Here is a 20,734-nt window from a genome sequence, read left to right as displayed (position 1 = left end):
AAGTTTCACTGGCACATGGAATGGACTCTGGATATAACATAGGGTTCAGGGGACCCGGATAAGTGCCCCACATCTGGGGGTCCACTCAGACATGGGGCAAATCTTTTACTGATGGTGGTAGCGCAGAGCTGGGGGGTGCGTCACTTGACCAAGCAGTTGGAGGTGAAGTGTTCTGCTGCCCCACAGTACAGGCAGAGATTCTGGGAACGGTGTCGTATTTTTTCCTCGGGGGTGAGGTGTGGCCGAGCAGCCCCCAACTGCATGGGCTCAGAATTCTCTTGTCCAGTGCTAATGGGCATTGAGGGTGACTGCAAGGGACGGGAACCACCCCGTACTAGGCGTCAACTCTCTAGGCGGCCATCAATGCAAAGGCACACCGTGATTAGTTCTTGCAGTGTATCGGGTCGGTCTGTACATGCCAGGTCATCCAGGATATCATTAGCCAACCCCTCCATATATTGGTCCATGAGAGCTGCCTCGTACCAGAGCAAGTCTTGAGCCAAGAGTCTGAACTCAGTGGAATACTGGGAAACTGAGCCCTTACCCTGTTTCAGGGCCCGAATCTTCCTATTGGCAGTAGCAGCTTGCAAGGGATTAGCAAAAGCTGCTGAAATATGGTCCAAAAGTCCTAGTAATTTGTTAACAGGGGTGAAGGAGCAAAGAGTAGAGGAGTAGCCCATTTAGTTGCCTGTCCCTTAAGAAGGCTGACTATGAAGCATGCCTTGGTTTTGTCTGTGAGAAAGTCTCTGGCATGCAGCTCAATATACACTCTGCCAGGAATGCTGGAAACCCCTCCACCTTTTCTCCAAACTTTTCTGGAGGAAGCAGAGGGCACTTGACCTGGGCAGCAGCGTTGGCCTGGGATTGCAGTTGTTGCTGCTGAAGCTGTGCCACCATTTGTGTAAGAAACTGCACCTAAGTAAGCACAGCATTCAGCTGACCAGAACCTTTGCTTGCTTCTCCCTGTATCTTGAGGAGAGTGTGTGTGGTGGAAGCAATCTGTCACGTTCCCAGGGGGTTTCAACAGGCAACAGTCCAATAAGCCAGTCCAATATCAGAAGTCCAGAAGATGCAAAGCAGATATCAAAATGCCAGAGCCAAAACACAAACCGTAGTCAGCAGTCAGAGCCCAAAGCCAAGGGTCCAGAGAACAGGGTACAGAGAACAGGGTACAGGATAAGCAGGAGTGTGGATGCGAGCCAGAGTGTTGACTTGTTGCTTCCACAAACTTCCAAGCCTCTAGGTGCAGATTTTATAGCAGCACCAGTCATCTAAACACTTTGTCCTGCTAAAACTCAGGGCTGGTTGACCTGATATTCCTACAGGAAGCATTCATGCGATCCTCTGTCTTTGTGTCATGAGTCTTTTCCGAAGCTTAGCCCTCACCCTGGCTAGTGGAGGAGGAGAATCTGGTGGTGATTCAGCTTTCTGTGCTTTTAATTGCCCAGCATTTTCCTCAGCTGTAATTAACACCTCAGATTCCAGATCTTCTTCTGCTGAACTCACGACAAGGTGTTGCAAACAGTCCACTCCTGCCCTGTGCCAAATTTGGGGAAGCTTAGATAAAGGGCTTTCAAGTCATTATTTTAAAAACTAAAACTATTTAACCTCTTGTTCAGAAATAAATGACCCCAAACAACCCCAGATTTAAAACAGATTGCATACATTGAAAAGACCAATCCTACCTATCTTGAAAAAGAATGGTTGGCCCCATCTACTTTTTTTAAATTTGGAAAGAATCCAGGCTACAGGGTATGAAATTTTAATGCTCAAAAAGGCCTTTCAAAACAGTAAAAAAAAACCAGCCACTTTGTTATAAGATTGACCATAGGTGGTACAGGCTTGCCAGCAGGAGGTTCACAAAATGAAACGCTGTAGACATTCATGGGGAACGACATATCTAGAGAGGTGCAGAGCAACAAAAGGCCACAGAAACAGACAGAAAATACATACACTATGCTTTGAACAAAAGTGAAATGATTTGATTTTTTAAAAGTAGAAGAGCCTCTGGTGGTGAGGAAAATCTACAGATTGGGGCTGTGGGACACTGGGATGTTTCACATTTCTTGCTGTGTCGTGTGATCAATGGGAAAAATATAATAAGCCTGCCCCAAGCCCGTAATATTTCCTGCATTTTTCTCTGTGTAGTCAGGCTCATGTTGACTTTTTAATTCCTTCCTGGCCAAAGGTATCTTTTCTACCATGATGTCTTGATTTTTTTCTGACCCTCTCCATGGTTTGCCTTTTTCCACATTTATCATAGTCAAAACCAAATAGTTAACTAAGAGGATAACATAATTCAGATGGTTCTCAAAATTTATATATTCAAACAGGTCCATGGACCAACAAATTGTTGCCTTTTGCTATAATTTCACTTACTTAAATGAATGACATGGAAATATGGCTGGTTCAATATATACAACTTGTATACATTGACAATGAAATGTATTGCATGCTAAAGTTAGTACCAAATAATGGGGGTGGGCTTGTTTTCCTGTGGTGTTAGTGAGTTTTAGATAGTGACATGACATTTCAAGAAATATACTGCTGTACTGAAGTGGCAAGGCAAACGCTTTAGGAAGCAGCATTGGTTCATGTTTCTTTTGAAGCAATTTTTTCTCTTTATCGCAGCTGCGGTACAAAACAAATCAAAGAAAGCTCCCTTAAGGCTCATTAACCAGCTTACTGCCAACACATTAGTGTATTGTGCTAAACATATTTGCTAAAATTCATGTCAGCTAACATTTATGAAACGCTTACACAATATGAGAAGAGTGTAGAAATATATTAAGTGCTCCACTTAAGAAAATCATATCATATTTAGCACCAATTAACCATCCACAATTGCAAAGCATCAAGTCAATACAGCTCAAATCTGAAGTGTTAACATTGTTTGATTTTTATGGAACAAGGGTTGTTAAAGGGACAGTTGTAAATGCCTGAATTCCCAGAAGATGTGTTTGTTTTGCTTAACCACTTAGATCATTATTTAGTAAGTGCAGCAGTTCTCTTGGGAGGCTAACCTATAACTAAAATCTAGGACAGGGTTAAATATGTTTAAGCCCCTTTGACATCTTAACTGTAACCACTTTACTAAGATCAATATTTTTGAAATGCATAGATAAAGTCTGTATAACTGGCAGTTGGAAAGCAAATCACAAGTCAGGTACTGTTTAATATTTTATGCTTCATAATCTGAAGCACTCTCCACTTGTTTAAAAAGTGCGGTACCAAGCAGGCAAACAGCAACAATAACTACAGGATGTTTCTTTTGCCCCTCAATAGCCCTCACACATGGGTGGCAGCTTGGATTCAAGATGTGACATTAAACAACTATATCTTTGAATTCTGCATTAGGAGTTAATATTCTCTTTTCCTAAGACTAACAGCAGCTATGGGGGTTCCTAAGCCACATTGCAGATCAAAGGAAAGGAACCTACTTCTGCTCTGTTTTCCTGCTGCATGCCACACTCCTTTTGCATAGTATTGCTATTTGCAATATATTAGAGTAAAAACATGCTTAGACCTGCTGTACATGTGGTAAACATACTAAATGTTGAGCTTGTTAGAAGTGACTTGAGGCAACACAGTTTAAACTCAAGAAGAGGCATATCTTTTCATGAAATAGAGCATAGAGGACCTCCTTGGTTCTCTTGACCATCCTTTACCTGCTTTACCATCCTTTATGTTCAACCTTAAATTCTTTTACTTTTCAGATTCAGCCAGCAATCCATTAAGGCTCAGCCAAAATGTATTGTTATAAAATTCACGGAATTAATATTATAAAATCACTGTGCCCAACAATAACCAAATGGTTTTCATAGCAAGAAACACAGTCACAAAATCTGTACAAACACTCACTGACACTGACTGACTCAGCCTCTCTCTTCCCGTGGCTTCTGATTGTAGTAGCAAGAAATGTCATGTGCTGTCTCTCAGCCACTCAGTGTCATTTACTTGTATGTTCTCATATTTTCATAACCAATTTTTACTTTTGTTCGTTTTTAAGGGAGTCGGTAGGTTAGAAAAGCCAAGATTTACACAAACGAGGAAAATTAAGATTTTGTTCTATGTTTCCATTCCTCATTTTCTTTTCTTTTTCCTTCCTTCCTATTTTAACTGCAAAATATCATAACATTTCTTCAAACCTTCATGGACTCTTTGTGAGGACATGGTTCCCCCCCCCCCCCACGGGTGTGCAGACCACAAGTTAAGAACTTATGGTCTAGATTGTGCTCAACAAGATTGCTTTGAGGTATGGTATTGTCATTTGAGTGATTGCTGCATCCACATGCAAAGATCAATCACAACGCACTTCAAGCAACCTGTTCAAGGCTACTTTCTCTTTGAAGGGAAAACTTCCCTTTAAATCTTCCTTGCCACTTTCCCTTTGTATCTTTTTGCCACTTATCTTTGGATGGGAAGGGAAATTTTCCATTTCTTAAATCACTCTCTGGGCACTTTACAATTTAATTAATTACATATTATCCCACCCCCAGCAAGCTGGGCACAGTACTTGATTTACCAACCTCAGAAGGTAGACTTTCTCTGCTATAGAGAAAGTCCTATTTTGTGCACTCATCCCTCCATCTTTTTTCAGGTGGTGAGACACACACAAAAGGACTTTTCAATTTAGACCTGGGAGATTCTGGGTTGGGCTTATGCAGGTGGAGATGGTGTTTTAGCTGTTCTTGCCAGAAGAAGTTTACAATGTTGTAGGCAAAAGCTCAGTACCTTGAACTTTGCTCAGGAACAAGTTAGAAGTCGGTATAATTGGTTGAAGACTGATGACATGAGATCTCTTAAAGTCTCTGTCATACAAAAGTCTGGCCATCAAAAATTTAAAATATCACAAATGGAGTATTGTTAACCTGACATCTACCCACATCTGTTCAATGTGAAATAAAGTATGAGCTCAGTCACACTGTAATAAGAACTGCTGTTGAATTGGGCTTTGCTTAAATAAAATCAATTTTAAAAAGAATTGTGGCTTTTAAAAAAATCAGAAGCAGGGTATTTAACTGGGCCAGTAGAGGGTTGTTTATTTTAATGTGGATGTAAAATCAATTTATTATTCATTGGTTTGTCACATGTGAATACCTCTGTCAGTATAAATTGTATAGTATCTGTTGCCTCATGCTGGCTGCCTCCTATAGCCACGTGACAGTGAAAATTGACTAGCCAGTAGAAACAGGTAAAGTGAAACTGATTGGAGAAATGTACAGTATCTGGAGCTCTTTCACTTTGCAAAGGAGTGAGTGCTTTTTAATTTTTTAAAATTGAAACAAGTACAGAAAACAAGAATTAGCATAGAATTAAAAACAAGCCCACAGCAGAAGCAGAGGGTGGCTGTGGGAGGCAACCAACGTGAGGGTGGGTGGGTGCAGGACAAACCTGCAAATACAATTCTAAATGCATTGCAATATTGAGAACATGTCCGTAAGCATGCTGATTAATGAAATGATTTAAAATCTCACCTATAGTTTCCCGAAGCAGTTTGGAGTCTCTACTTTATACTGGAGTAATAATTTTCAAAGTGAATGTGCAGAGTGATGCAAAACCATGGGACTGTAAATCGATTTAAAATACATTGGAGCAAAACCTGATAGAACCAGGAGTGTGATCCTGCCCTATATTAGTATAAGTGGCAGAAACACACATTATTACATGAAAAGAGCTGTCTTAATGGATCTGATAATTAGATGTATCTTTTACCATCTTAGGTAAAAGCCTGAGAGTTCAAAAGATAAAGTAGGCAAGCTGCGAAATCAAACAGTTTCTTTTCCATATTCACTTTTTTTTCTTACCATTTTTCCTCTCTGCCTTCTGTAATGCAGTAGAACCCCAGTATTTTGAACAGACTGAGGAGCAGATTTAGTCTGTGGCAACAGCAGAACTCCCACCTATGGTTGTGCTAAACCACCCTTAGTCAAAGCAGAAATGAAAGAGAAGGAAAAGAAATTCCTATTAACAACTTAAAAATTAATTTTAAGAATACATTTCAGTTAAAAAGCAAGCAATAGATAATACTTTTCAATGCTCTAGTGTTAATACACATCTTCAGTAAGAAGTTTGATTTGTATTGATCAGCATGCTGATGACAATAACAACAAAAATCAATGTTAAACATATGTAGTTAGGTTAGTTCATGGACTACTGGTCTGGATTTTCAGACCATATCCTCAGGGAAGCTAGGGCCTCTCTCTGTTCTTATGTCTTGCAGCTGCTCAGAAGCAGGCATGTCAATTAATAAATGCTCCATTCTGGAGTTGCTCTTCTAGACTGGGCTGAAATGAGGTCAAACGTAAGGAAGCAGCCAGCCCACCTAGAGTTCTTGCTCTGATATAGAGACTACATATCAATAGCATCCCTTACCTCTTCAGACTCATATCTGCTTGTATAAGCAAAGGTATGAGGAAAGGTGGCAGGGCTAGCCTCTCCATTCTGTTCTTATGATCCAGGATTTCAAAAGACTGAAAAGGACTTAGGCGATGAAGTAGACAATCTGAACATATTAAAACAACTATCAGAGGCTTTATATGGCTAGGTAGAACCCCACTGGCTCTTTATGACATTTGACTCTTAGTGATGTAGCACCTGCAGCAGTATGTTTTGGCTATATGCAGTGACTGTGTCTCAAAGCAGTTGTCTCTTACCTGAAAAGCTCTCTCTTTGTAAACCAAGTGTAACGTCCCTGGATCTCACTCCCAGAGTATTGAGTTTGGTAGTTTACCTGTACTCTGAAGGCCAAACTTTACATTGCAGATAGTATCTTGTTAGAAGGTAAAATTGCATTATTGTTTTAGAAATGTGATTCTTTTTTTTTAAAAAAAATTATTTTTTTATTTTTAAGAACTAGGGATAAGGTAAGGAGTACAAAAGGTAGAGGGAGATATGGGGGGGGGAAGAGGGGGAAGGAAAACACAAAATGTACTGTAATCCAATCTGTTTGTTCATGTTGTGATATCAAGTTGACTTTTTGCTTTTCTACAATTTGATTGCCCTCCAGATTTCAACTTACAGTTACATTTTAGTTTAATTCTATGTTATTCAAGCTCTATCTGGTGACTCAAGCCATTTATATAATAAACCCCATCATTCAATTGTCTTTTGTACTGGACAGTCTTTCAAGACTTCTGAAAGTATATCCATTTCTGCTGCTTCTCATATCTTCTCAATGAGTTCCTCTTGTTTCGGTATCTCTGATTTCTTCCAGTTCTTAGCATACAGAATTCTGGCTGCAGTGACTATATATATAACTAGGTAGTTCTTTGTATATATTATCTGGTATAATGCTCAGTAAAAACAATTCTGGGGTTAGTGGAACATTACAAAGCAGTATTTTTGTAACAGAATATGTACTGCTATCCAATACTGTTTCACTACTCTACAAGTCCACCACATATGGCAAAAGTTTCCCTCTTGCGCTTCACACCTCTAACAAACATTTGAGACCTCTGTATAAATCTGTAACATTTTTGGAGTCATATGCCACCTATAAAACATCTTATATATGTTCTCCTTGAAATTTTCCAATTTTGTGAGCTTTATGTTATTTTTCCGTATTTGCAACCATAAATCAATATCAATATTATGTCCTATATTTTGTGCCCACCTAATCATACATTCTTTTACCATCTCATCTTGCATTTTAGTTTCAAGCAAATAATCATAGATTTTCTTAATTACTTTATCATTTGAGCCCAGTAGAAGTTTATTGAATATTGTTTGTTCTGTGTAAATGTCTTCTATTTTATCTTTTCTATACCTAGATTCCCCTTGTGCTCTGGACCACCAGTCTAGATATATGTTTTGTGTTTCTAACTCTTCTTTGGACCTTAATGCACAATCATTTTTAATAGATCTTGATATCTTAAAAGTTTCACTTCTGTCATGAGGTTAGGTTGTGTAAAGGCCTCTATGGGTGATACCCAGCCTGGTGTTTTATGGTAAATCTGCTGGATGGTCTTTTTCCAAATCCCTAGTAGGGCTCTTCTTATCATATGTGAGTTGAAAATTTTCTGCTCTTTATCTTTTTTGTACCATAGAAAAGCATGCCAACCTAACTATAAGATATGTCCTTCCAACTTGAATAGTTATCCTTTATCCAGACTAATGCACAGGCTCTATAATACAATACAGTGATGCCTCGAAAAAGTGATCGCAAAACAATGTTTCCTATGGGGGAATTTCGCTTTGCGATGATTGGTTCCCTGCTTCAGGAACCGATTCTCGCAAAATGACAATTTTTGGCCAGCTGATCGGCGGTTTCAAAATGGCTCCCGGGTAAAAAAAATGGCTCCCCGCTCTTTTCTGGGACGGATTCCTTGCTGCACGGGCAGCGAAAATGGCCACGCTATGGAGAATCTTCGCTGGACGGTGAGTTTCAAGCCCATAGGAACACATTAGTCGGGTTTTAATGCGTTTCTATGAGCTTTTTAATTTCGCTTTACGATATTATCGTTCTACAGCGATTTCGCTGGAATGAATTAACATCATAGTGCAAGGCACCACTGTACTGAATCTGGGAGACCAAAACCTGCTCTGTGTTTCTGTCAACCTTTGGTCCCAGCAACCATACTTGCAACCAAAACCTATATTTACCTCCTCGTGTGTGTGTATAATGTCCCAAGACTGTTAAGAAATCAGGCTATACAACATTATGGTCGGTATATGGTTGTAATAAATAAATTAAGAAATAACAATGGATTTGAGTGTATCCAGAGATATATTGCTGGGTATCTGTAATCACCTTTTTTGATCAGATGCACAATTCTGTTTATGATAATGGGCATGGGCAAAAGATTATTCTTGTTTCCAAAAACCAGTTGTGTAGATTGTTGACCGCCTGACTCATGACACTCATGGAATGGCTTGCCTCTGCTTCTCCCAGCTGGCTATGCAGAAACATGATTGGCCGGCTGACCACTGACATAATTCTGAAACTACATCCTCTTCTTTTACTCAAAGCAGTGCTTTAATAACAAAATAAATAAGTAATTCTAGATGGGGGGGGGGAGGTTAAGTGCTGCAAAAATTGGGTTACTATGCCAGGCACAAGAATTTTTTTTAACCCCAAAGTCTGCCCCTGCATCAGTACTGCTTTTAGAGCTTACCTGCATCTAAAATTAGATGACAGAAGTACAACGGCCCAAACAGAAAGGTTACTTACCTGTAACCATAGTTCTTCGAGTGGTCCTCTGTGAATCCATACAAATGGGTTTAGACTGCACCTGTGCAGGACTCCTCGGAATATTCTAGAGCTTAAAATAAGTGATTAATAGTACACTGCCCCGTGGCGCACATGCTCCGCCCGCCCGTAAACCTCAGTTCCAAATGTTCGCCACTGTCAAAGCTCTGACCCTCACAAAGCTCAAGACAACAAGTGATGGACAGTGGGGAGGCTGGGCGGGATGTGTGGATTCACAGAGGACCACTCAAAGAACCATGGTTACTGGTAAGTAACCTTTCTTCTTCATGGCATCTGTGAATTCATGCAAATGAATGACTAGCAAGCTCACTTACCGGAAGGTGGGTCGTCATGGCAACAACAAAGTCAGCACAGCCCATCCAAAACTCACTTCCTTCTTGGCCCGTAAGTCCAAACGGTAGTGTATCACAAAGGTGGATGGAGTGGACCATGTGGCTGCTTGGCAAATGTCCAAAACATCAACGCCGCGTAATAAGGCAGTTGAAGTAGCCATGTCTCTTGTAGAGTGTGCCTCTGGTGGAACTTTGTCAGCCAGTTCGTAGGCCAATGTAATAGCAGACATAATCCACCTCAAAATCATCTGCGAAGATGCAGGAAAGTCTTCATGTGGGCCGTGGAAGCCGTGGAAGCAAACAAACAACCTGGGCTAAGTGCGAAAGTCTTCAGTTCTAGATGTGTAAAACGCCAACACACGACGAACATCTAGTGAATGGAGCATGCACTCAACATCTGAAGAAGGATCAGGAAATAATGTTGGAAGAATCAAGGGTTGATTAATGTGGAAACTTGATACAACTTTGGGAAGAAAGGAGACGTCAGGACACAAGGTTATCTTGTCTGGGAAAAAGTGCAGATATGGGGCATCAGCCTGAAGGGCAGCCAGTTCACTTGCTCTCCTTGCAGAAATTATTGCCACCAAAAACAAAGTCTTGAAGGAGAGGAGTAAAAAATCTGACGAAGCCATAGGCTTGAATGGTGGATGAGTGAGGGCCCGCAAAACGACCTGAAGGGACCACTGTGGTAATGGAGGTTGAGCGGGTGGTTGGATGTTGCGTAAGCCCTTTAAGAACATCTTTAAGGTTGGGTGTGAAGACAAACACAATGCTTCTAATCCCAGCGGTTGATATGAGACTATTTATTTATTTATTTATTTATTTATTTATTTATTTATTTATTTATTTATTTATTCATTCATTCATTCATTCATTCATTCATTTATATATATATAGCTGATATATAAACTTTGAGAATAGAAAGGGCTAAGCCCCGGTCAAATAAGTGGCGTAGAAAGATGAGAAGGGTATTCAAGGACACCAGAACAGGTAACAAATTTTTAGACGCAGCAAACTTCAGAAAGTTATTCCATTTGTAGGAATATAAAAGTTTAGTTGAAGATTTTCTAGCCTTTTCCAAAACCTCTTTTATCTTGGGAGAATCCTCTAAGCTGTGAGGTGTAGTGACTCCAGGTCTGGTTTGCAGATGTTGCCTGCATCTTGTGTGAGAAGATGTGGACGAGAAGGTAGTCTGAGGAACTCAGCTGCCATGGTCCTGAGTGTGGTAAACCACGGTTGTTGAAGCCACCATGAGGCCACTAGAATAACGTTGGCTCCTAGCTGGCAAATCCTGATCAGTGTTCTCTGGATTAGCAGGATGGGGGGGGGGGAACAGGTAGAGGAGACTGTCCTCCCAGTCCACTATGAAAGCATCTCCCAAAAACGCTCCGCCTCTCCCCGCTTGAGAGCAAAACATGTTGCATTTGATGCTGAACTGATTTTGCAAACATGTCTACGGCCAGGATTCCCCACTGATCACAGATCATTAAGAACATGAAATCGTTGAGGTCCCACTCGTGAGTCTGGTTGTTCATATGGCTCAGCTGGTCGGCTACTTCATTGTCGTCTGTCGATACATAAATGGTGATTGGAAAGACATGATGTTCGATAGGAGTAGGGGAAAGGGAAAAAAGACTCACAGAAACCGTTAAGAATTGTCCGATGTTCAATGCTGAGGTCAGTATCTGAATGATGACAACCGATAATTACAATAAAAATTTGAATTCAAAGAGAAGGTTGATAAACAGCCCGTATGTCAGAAGCCGAATAATCACAGTCGAGTACGAAATCAGTCTTGTAATGCAAAGGGATGTGGTGGCGCTCCGGGCTAAACCGCAGAAGCCTGTGCTGCAGGGTCAGAAGACCAAGCAGTCGTCAGATCGAATCCATGCGACGGAGTGAGCTCCCGTTGCTTGTCCCAGCTCCTGCCAACGTAGCGGTTCGAAAGCATGCAAATGCAAGTAGATACATAGGGACCACTTCGGTGGGAAGGTAACAGCGTTCCGTGTCTAAGTCGCACTGGCCATGTGACCACATAAGATTATCTTCAGACAAACGCTGGCTCTATGGCTTGGAAACGGGGATGAGCACCGCCCCCTAGAGTCGAACACGACTGGACAAAAATTGTCAAGGGGAACCTTTACCTTTACCTAATGCAAAGGCGGGAATCGTTAAACAGTCCATAATTCAAAAACCAGGAGACAGCTGTGACGGACAGGCCAGAAACCACACCTGTCCATCACAATGGAACACTGACTCAGTAGCCAATGGTTGTGCAGGACGGCAGAACCAGGGAATATAAGAAGAGAATGGAGGACAGTTAGAGTTCAGTTAGAGTTAGGATTTCAGTTAGCCAGGAGTTAGGTGCATCGGTTAGTGATGAGATAGGACAGTTAGTCAGGAGTTAGGGAAAGAGTTAGGTAGTTTGAAGAATTGTTTTGGAAAGAAACACTTGGAAAGAAAGTATAAGAGAACTGAATGCAACTGTTATAAAGTGACTGAAACTAAATACAAAGTAACCTGCATATTTCTAAGTTAAATGAAGTTTAATAAATACCAAATAAAATTCCATCTATGATTTCCTTGATTCTTAAATATGTTAATCTATTAATAAACAATATTATATTTGACACGATTGATTCTGTGGTCCTAATTGGTAATTGAAGGAGGATTTCCTCTGGTGGCAGCGGAAGTGGAGACAAGAGAAACTGTCATGCCCGAAGGCAAATCTGTTTGTTAGGGAGAACATACAGAAGAGTTGGCTGTGTGCGACAACAACGTACAAGCAAAGTCCAAAATCGTAATCCGTAGGCAATCCAAGGTCGAAATTTCCAGAGATACAGAGGATAATCAGAATAGACCAGAATCAAAAACCAGAAGATTGAAGAAAAGGTAGCTGTAGCACAAGAAGTCTGATCGCAGCAATGGCAAAAAAGAACAGAGGCATTACGGGTGGGTGGAGCATGAGCGCCACGGGGTAACATACTATAAATCACTTACTTTAAGCTCTAGAATATGCCGAGGAGTTCTGCGCAGCACAGTCTAAACCCATTTGTGTGGATTCACAGAGGCCACGAAGAAGAACCATTTTTAAAAGTAAAGCCAGTATCTTGTTGCATAGTTCTGCCTGTGCAACGAGAGTGGCTGTGATGTCGTCATGGGGGCAAATGCACAGATCTATGAGATAGCCAAAAATCTGGAACCCCTTCCACCATATGCCATGCCTTCATTGTTGTTGTTGTTGTTAAAAAATCTTTTGTTTTTCCTCTTGCCCATGACTTTCTTTATATAATCTCCATTCCCTACACTTCACCTTGTATTTCTTGGAGTCACTGGGAATATGTGTCACCTATGTGGCTTCCTGCAAGCATGCTAGTGATTGCTGAAGAACTATACAGTTTTAATAGCTTGTGATAACTATCTATGGTAACAGTCTCCTGCTTCTGATTTGTTTACAACAGGGAAGGGCAACATCTTGGGGAGGCACACCATGCTCTTTTGGCTGCTGGCACTGCCACTGCCACTGAAATGTTGTGACTACTACCACAGACCTTTATATCATTCAGGTCCAATCCCCCAGGTTGCAAAGACACAAGATGAGCTCACTGATAAGAGCGAGCTCTTACATGGAATATTCCAGTATATATATGAAAATAATGGCCATATTTTGCATTAACTGCTCTAAAATAATGTTTCAGAAATTATTTGGGTCACGGTGAACAAAAGAACAGCTCACAAAGCAAACTGACAAGATGGCTTTAGGGAACTCATTGTCCTCTCAGTTTCAATTAATTGCCCCAGTCTATAATATAGCAACAGTACTGACCTTGGGAGCTCTTGCAAGAGCCTATATTTTAAACATTTGAACGGAACACTATAAAATTTAAGTATTACTAACTTTTGAGTGGAAATTATATACAGTATATGTGAATTGGCTTTGAGTACATATTAGACAAGGCACATCTTAGAGCATATAAAATAAGGCATCATATCAATAGTACTGCTTTAAAAATTGACAGGTTACACAAAGACTGGAAGAAATATCAGATATGACTATGAGCACAGCACGCAAACATTTACAGAGGTGGTAGTCATTTATCTTCATTTTGTCCTGTGTCAAGAACCCATTTATTTGGACATCCCAAATGTGAGTTCCCTACAAATATATAAATCTTGTAACACATACACATACAAAGTATACAAATATTACGGATATTATAAAATATTTTTCTTGGATGACCCATTTTTGGGTCATGTAATTAGTTACACTTTGTGTTTTACTGCTGCTAGTCATGCCACTTCATCTGACTACACATGCTTTGCCAAGAGCATTTTAAAGTAGCAGCAATGTATTAGTTGTAAGGAATATAATTTTAATGCTACTTATTAAAAATGAATAAAACTAGAATTTCATTAGACCTTTGGGTGCTTACTTTATAAAATATTACAATTCTAAATCCTAATAATCATGTAAGAGTCCACATAAACCTAAGCAATTTTAAGACCCAATGATGTCCATAAGACAATAAACTCAAACTATCTCCTACACTCTCCCATTAAAATTCATGCCTAACTTCAACTTTCATCATCATTATCACCACCACCAATATCTGCACCATTATCATTACTTGCTACCTTATATTGCTGTGTGTAATTTTTCTTTGTTTTTAACTCAGCTATGCACAAAGGTTGCCATAGTGGAGGAGGAGGAGCACACAGATACTTAAGTCCTTGCACAAACAATTTGTCACAATAAAACCCACAATAAAACCATGAAAACAGGAAGTTGCCTTGTTCAACAGATTCTTTTGGATACAGCTAAATTTTTCTTATAGAAGGAAAAAAAACCACTCCTGCAGAAATCAATTTCTGCATAAAGAAATGATTTTTTGTCATAAACAGGGCTTTGTAATGATTGTAATCAACCACAGATACACACATTTGGGAAGAAATCTTAGCAGTGGACATGGTTGTCTTTTTGTGGAGCATGTTTTAGGATAACTAGTGCTACACTTTGCAATCTTCTATCTACTTAATTGGTTTGGATATAAAGAACAACCCCTTGTCTTGCAGCTATGGAAGCTATCAGATCTCTCACAAGTTTTCTCTCTGCATTTTAAGGACCAGAAGCACAATCCATTGTGAAACATGCAGAACCTCTAGGAAATTTTTAGTTTTGCTGTTAAATCTCTGTTCTTGCACAATTTCAGTGGGATATATGCAACAGAGGGTTCCAGATGATTAAATTCTGAAGCAATATTACTCAGTGACTATTGGATACAGTTTAACACAACAGGTATCTCTATCTGAAATAATACTAGGAAGCTCATTTGCACTATATTAATTATCCTTTGGAAAGTAAAGTGTTCTTACAATATACCAACAAGCATCTAGATAAACTGTTCTTGTCTCACATTTTTAAAATACCCCTCCCCAATCTATTATCTACAGAACAGGACACAGCAGAAAAAACAAGACATTTTAGTACTTTCAAAAATAATAAGGGAGTCCAAAACTAGTCAGTATTTCTATTTGATGGAGAAAAGTAATAAAATAAGAACACAAAAGAAATGCATATGATTATTATGCTATACCTATGGCAATTTCACATGTCATTGCTTATTTGATTACATCTGTTGCTAAGAAGAAGACATACAATCCAGAAACTCATGGCATATACACTGGCAAAAGCCATAAACCATGAGAATAACAAGACTCGAGGGAACGAGACTAACAAAGACTACCCCAAGGGTAACTTTCTTTGATACCAGTAAGTAAATCCCTAAAGGCAAGGAACTAAAATATAGCAAGCCCAGCAACCAAACTAGGACTCGAATCGAAGTCTGGAAGATCAAGGAGGTACAGTTCCACACTGTCCAGTTGTGGGGCACAGATGCAACCGAGTCAAAGCTTGTGGGCCTGTAGAATTCCACAACAGGGGTTGAGTTCAGTGTTGGGGGGCTCTCCCTCTGCACTTCCATAATAGTTATTACTAGACAGTTGGAGGAAGTATGTGAAGGGCTAACAAGAGAGGCCAGCCTTTTGGGAGTCAGCAGGAGTTCAGTTGGATTGTCTGGCAGGCACTTCTTCACCTTTCCCCCATAAGCCAAATTTATCAGGATGTTATTGTCATCAGGAAGACTACTAACCTCATCATCAGGAAGACAGGTCTCAAACCTGCAGAATGGGCACACAACGACTCCCTGAGGAGAGTCCCCAAAATCTATGATCTTGCAAAGGCATTTGGCACATACTCTGTGGCAACACCCTAGTACTTTAGGTTTTCTTTGCCTCAAGTTATAGCGGTTGTAACAGATCTTGCATTCAAGCTCATCTGAGCCCTGGGACTCCACAGTATCCTCTGGCAGTAGACTGGTCATTTCTTTTTACTGCACTTTAGACTCCTGATGACGTCAGCCAAACACTGGTCCTTTTTTCTTTCTTTCTTTCTTTTTAATAAGCTACAGTTTTGGAGCTTCTTTCTGATCATCACATCACTCAGGTCATTCAGCTGGGGAGGAAGCGTCCACCATCTTCATTAATAGCATCTCTCCATCACTATCTGCTTTGTCTTTCAATAAGTTGCATAGAACCATGTACAAAATAATGATATATTGTTGCTAGAGGGAAACAAAAAAGATAGATGAATTCATATCAAGTCTCTATTAACTATTTCATTCAGTATCATGTGCATCTGGAGTCAATGAGATACTACATTTTGTACATTAGGGTTAATCATATATATGTCTACCTCCCATCACTTGTCCCAGCTCCTGCCAACCTAGGAGTTTGAAAGCATGTAAATGCGAGTAGATAAATAGGTACCACCGCGGTGGGAAGGTACCGGCGTTCGGTGTCTAGTCATTCTGGCCACATGACTACAGAAACTGTCTACAGACAAACACTGGCTCTATGGCTTAGAAACGGGGATGAGCACTGCCCCCTAGAGTCGGACACAACTGGATAATTTGTCAAGGGGAACATTTACCTTTACCTTACCTGAGAGTAAACACCATTACCTGAATTGGACTTACTTCTGAATAGAACCTGAAAAGTTACTTTTTTCAGTTGTCATATTGGCTAAGGAATTCAGGGAACTATTGTCCCAAAGAAACCCCCAATGCTTCCATTTTTTTCAGAATATATGTGTAGGATCACACTATTACCTATTTTTCTAAGTAGCTTATAGGAGTTGCTACTACAGTAATTCTGTAAGGCTAAATTACACTAAGGGTAGAAATAGAGGTTACAGATAAGCTATTTTTAGAAAAAGAAAATCTTTAAGGGCTGTTTGTGAAAGTCACAACAACAGATGCTCTTCTAACCTCCTGAAGTTTGCAAATTAGCTTGCTTTGTTTTCTGATCCCCAGAATTTAAGCAAGGGTTTACTTTGAAGTGTCAAGATTTTTGAATAAGTCGCCATTAGCAGCTCTCCAGCACTATGTCATACTGTCTATAATGTCTACTTTTGCCCTAAGAAGTGTTACCTGCCACGAGGCCATCAGTTAGCTTTATGGTGCAGTACATATTTTAATTTAGTTCTGGCTGAGGCCCACTACTATATCTACTATTTCACACCTAAGATATACATATAAGAAAATTTGAAGTAGCAAGTTTCATGTTCTTGTAATTTTACTTCCTCCATCTAAAGGAGTAGTACCTGATTACAGCAGGATTCAATAGCAATAAACAGTAGGTGAGAGTTAAATCCACAATTCTCAAGTCTGTACTATATGTTATGTATTTCTGTATTCATTTAATTACATCATTTAAACTCTGATATTCATCAAAACAAGGCTGCAAGAGTGGTTTACAAGAAAAGAGGGGGGGAAAGAAACAAGACATTCGATGGCACAAAACTTATAATAATTATAGCAAAAGAAAAAAAAGGGGGGACAAGGAAAAGGTAAGAGGGGAAGGGAACAAAAAAGCTAGCAAACTTAGGCACCAGTTCTTAAAATCATTATGTTTTTATAACAATCAGCTCCAATGAGAACATTTCAGGGAAAGGAGGAGCCAAATGGAGATGGTCTGTCAGCAGGCTTGATAGACTGGTCCTACTTCCCATCTTTCCCTCCAGATACTGCTGGGTGAACAAATGCATGTGAAGGCCAGTTTAATTTTTAAAATACTAATTCTCTTATATTTATAGGACAACTCCTTGTGCTTTCTTAGAATGCTCTATTGGCATTAGGCTGGTGAAAACTCATTGATCATTTCTGTTACTGTCTCCAAAATAAATGGAGGAGATACAATACTTGTGGTAAGAAACCTTAAACTATAAACAGCATGTTCACAGATGTATTTTCAATCATTTGATAAGTGCTAGTGATAGCTTATGATATTACTACCAGTGGTGTCACATCACATCAAGTACTTTGGCAGCAGAAGCAAGGTGGGCTCTTGGTTAAAAGCCCTCTGCTGTGCCTTTTCTAATACTGATGCCCTCTCTGGTTTAGTTTATGAGAATGAGAGTACTGCGAGCAGGCAGAAACACTGTAACCTCAGCCACCTGGCACATTGCCTACTACAGTATGTCTCTGAGAAAGCTTGACCCTGTGGCATTGTGGTTAAAGAAAACAGAAGCCACTCCTGGGCCTGGCTGCCTCAAGGACTTGGTCCAGTCGTGAGCCCTCTTTGGAGACTGGGTTCTCATAGCTGCCTGATGATGCAAGGTGTTGACCTTGACCTTGAAAGAAAGTAATTTGTTCTGTCTTGTTTTATTCTTCAATTAGATTTATATCCCACCTTTGTCTCCAAAATGTGACCCAGTGCTCCTCCCAATAGGATTAGATAACACATTATTTCAGACAACCATTTTCAGTGTTTTCTAGGTAGAAAATGCTCAGAAGTGGTTTCACAGTGTCGTTTTCTGAGGGCCTCTCAGGACTGTGCAACTTGCCTAAGGCCACACTGGCTGGTTCTTTTCCCTGGAGGCACAGTAAGGAATCGAATTCCCAACCTCTGGCTCCACAGCCAGATGCCTAACAAGATACCTAATTTGTTGAACTATCCTGCCAGTATAATCCATGATTTGCATAATATGCAAATAAATTGCTCAGATTTGGAGAACTGTAATATGGTGACCCTAACAGAATCTTCAATGATGCAGAAGGTCTGAGATTTCTGGAGATTGGGAAAACTTTTTCCCTGCACCATGAACAGTTGAGTTCTGTAGTCAAATTAAACAAACGTACAACTATTCATTTTTAATTAGCTGTGAATAGGCAGCTGTATATTTTAGAATAAGCACAAATATATTTTGCATAATTTATTTTGCTTTTTGCTGATTTCAGGGGACAGGAGTCTTACAAAGGAGTAAAAAGCCCAGTCCTTGAGAAATTTACATCCTGATCATTTCCCTGCTTCTCAAATATTGCACTTGAGGAAATGTAATGTCATCACTAATGATACAATTCATACTGCTCATGATATTCTAGACCAGTGGTGGTGAACCTTTTTGGGCTCCTGTGCCCAAAATGGGGGGGGGGGAACAGCAGGTGGCAACGGACCCAGACTCGGAAGACTGGAACCGGAAGTGGCAGTTTATGGGGGAATCATGGTGACAAACCTGGAGGACCCAGAACTGGAAGTGCGGTTTAAAGGGGGATCATGGCGACGGACCCAGAGGACCTGGAAGTGGCAGCGGAAGGGGGAATCCCAGCTGCCTCATGAGGTTTGGCTGTGCAGGGAGGGCAGGGGGATTAGCGACCTATGGCTCGCATGCCAGAAGGGCTCCATGTGCCAGCTGTGGCACCCGTGCCATAGGTTCGCCATCACTGTTCTAGACGTTAATAGGGCATGTTACAGGAAAGTCTGAAATGTAAATTGGGCTTACTTTAACCAGTTTCAAATCCATTTGATGTTTTTCACAGATGCACATGCAATATATCTGTTGAGGAATGACTTTTTTAAAATGGCTGTTTATTAACAGACTGACTATTTGAATTCATAAATTAAGGCAAACACAACAAACATCAGATTCATGGGTCACTCTTTTGAAGCCAATGGCAAAGTCCCCCTTGATTTTAATTCATACACAGATTAGAGATCCATGTGATTTCTGTTTATGATCAGATATGAATATTAAAAACCAACAAACTACTCAGCTATCCAGCAGTTTTTTTTGCAGTAGGCAAACTGTGAAATAAAATCACATGTGGAAATAATAAAAGGCAATGATTGCTTTGCACAAAAGAAGCATTCATACAAATAAAAATAAAAATATTTAGAAAATATTTATTTTATTTTATTTTTTAAACTCCTCCTTTATCCTTAAAAGGACCCAAATATTTGTGCAGCATATTCATCCTTTACCTCAAATGTACAGCAAAGTTTCTAACAATGCACATGTATTTTGAACTGGACAGGTGAATGAACAGTTCTTAACACTGGGGGCAGATGAAAGTACATTAGGTAATTTTCTTGGACTTTTTAAGAACTGTTCTAAATCATCTAAAATGCTGATGAAGATGAGAAGATAAAAGGGCTGCTTCACTGGTCCCAGGATTGTTGGAGTGTTGCAGTGATCAAATTAATGCTGAGATGGGATTTTTCAGGCATCAGGAAAAAGGAAAGTGATGATCTTGTGCATTAGGAAAGGAAGAATAGCAACAATCAGAAGCTCAGGCTATCCTGTTGACTGAAGCAAAAAGGCCTTCCTGTGGAAACAATAGGTCTCTTTATTCAACTGAGAGGCAGAATCTTTGCAGAATAAAAACCCTTCTACAGTGTCATGGACTGAAGGACAGTTTAACCAAATGGCTTCTTAGGCTCAGACTATGGTGGCCTTTTGACACCCAACAATTTAACTGGGTGAACCACAATGTGCACTAGTATCTCTCATGGTTTATTCTGCAATTTGACATTCAGTCATATACCTCTCTATCCAGGAGGAAGTACAACAATGGAATGCAATGAAATTTACCATAGTAGATGAATGCATACAAGACTGCAGCTCAATGTACTTGGGAAGTTGGTTTCAGTTTCTGTTTGTAAGGAAATTTAGTATTTCTGGCCAATCTTTTGAATGTTTAATTATCTTTTAAATCTCAGACTATGAACCAAATACAGTATGCATCTGAGATCATCTACGACAAGAAGTCTGACCACTTAGAAGTATTATTACATTTATGTGTTGTGTGGGTCACTTGACACAATCAGTTAACACAGGTCAGTTAATAGTCTCAGT

General features: G+C 40.0%; 1 protein-coding gene across 3 annotated transcripts in view; it reads right to left on the bottom strand.

Annotated features, from left to right (window-relative positions):
* Nucleotides 1-10,429: 10,429 nt before the first annotated feature.
* The window catches only part of RNF182 (ring finger protein 182), a 203,573-nt gene continuing 193,268 nt past the window's right edge, over nucleotides 10,430-20,734 (bottom strand). For all 3 annotated transcript variants that reach the window (XM_078393494.1, XM_020798605.3, XM_020798606.3), the window contains exon 2: nucleotides 10,430-16,163. In XM_078393494.1, coding sequence (XP_078249620.1) covers nucleotides 15,183-15,923 — 741 coding nt within the window. In that variant the 5' untranslated portion in view covers nucleotides 15,924-16,163 and the 3' untranslated portion in view covers nucleotides 10,430-15,182. The remainder of the gene's footprint in view (nucleotides 16,164-20,734) is intronic.

The sequence above is a fragment of the Pogona vitticeps genome, chromosome 4 (assembly GCF_051106095.1).
Source record: "Pogona vitticeps strain Pit_001003342236 chromosome 4, PviZW2.1, whole genome shotgun sequence".
Classification (NCBI taxonomy): Eukaryota; Metazoa; Chordata; class Lepidosauria; order Squamata; family Agamidae; genus Pogona; species Pogona vitticeps.
Note: the sequence above shows the minus strand (reverse complement) of the source record. Positions and strands in the feature narration are given on the sequence as shown.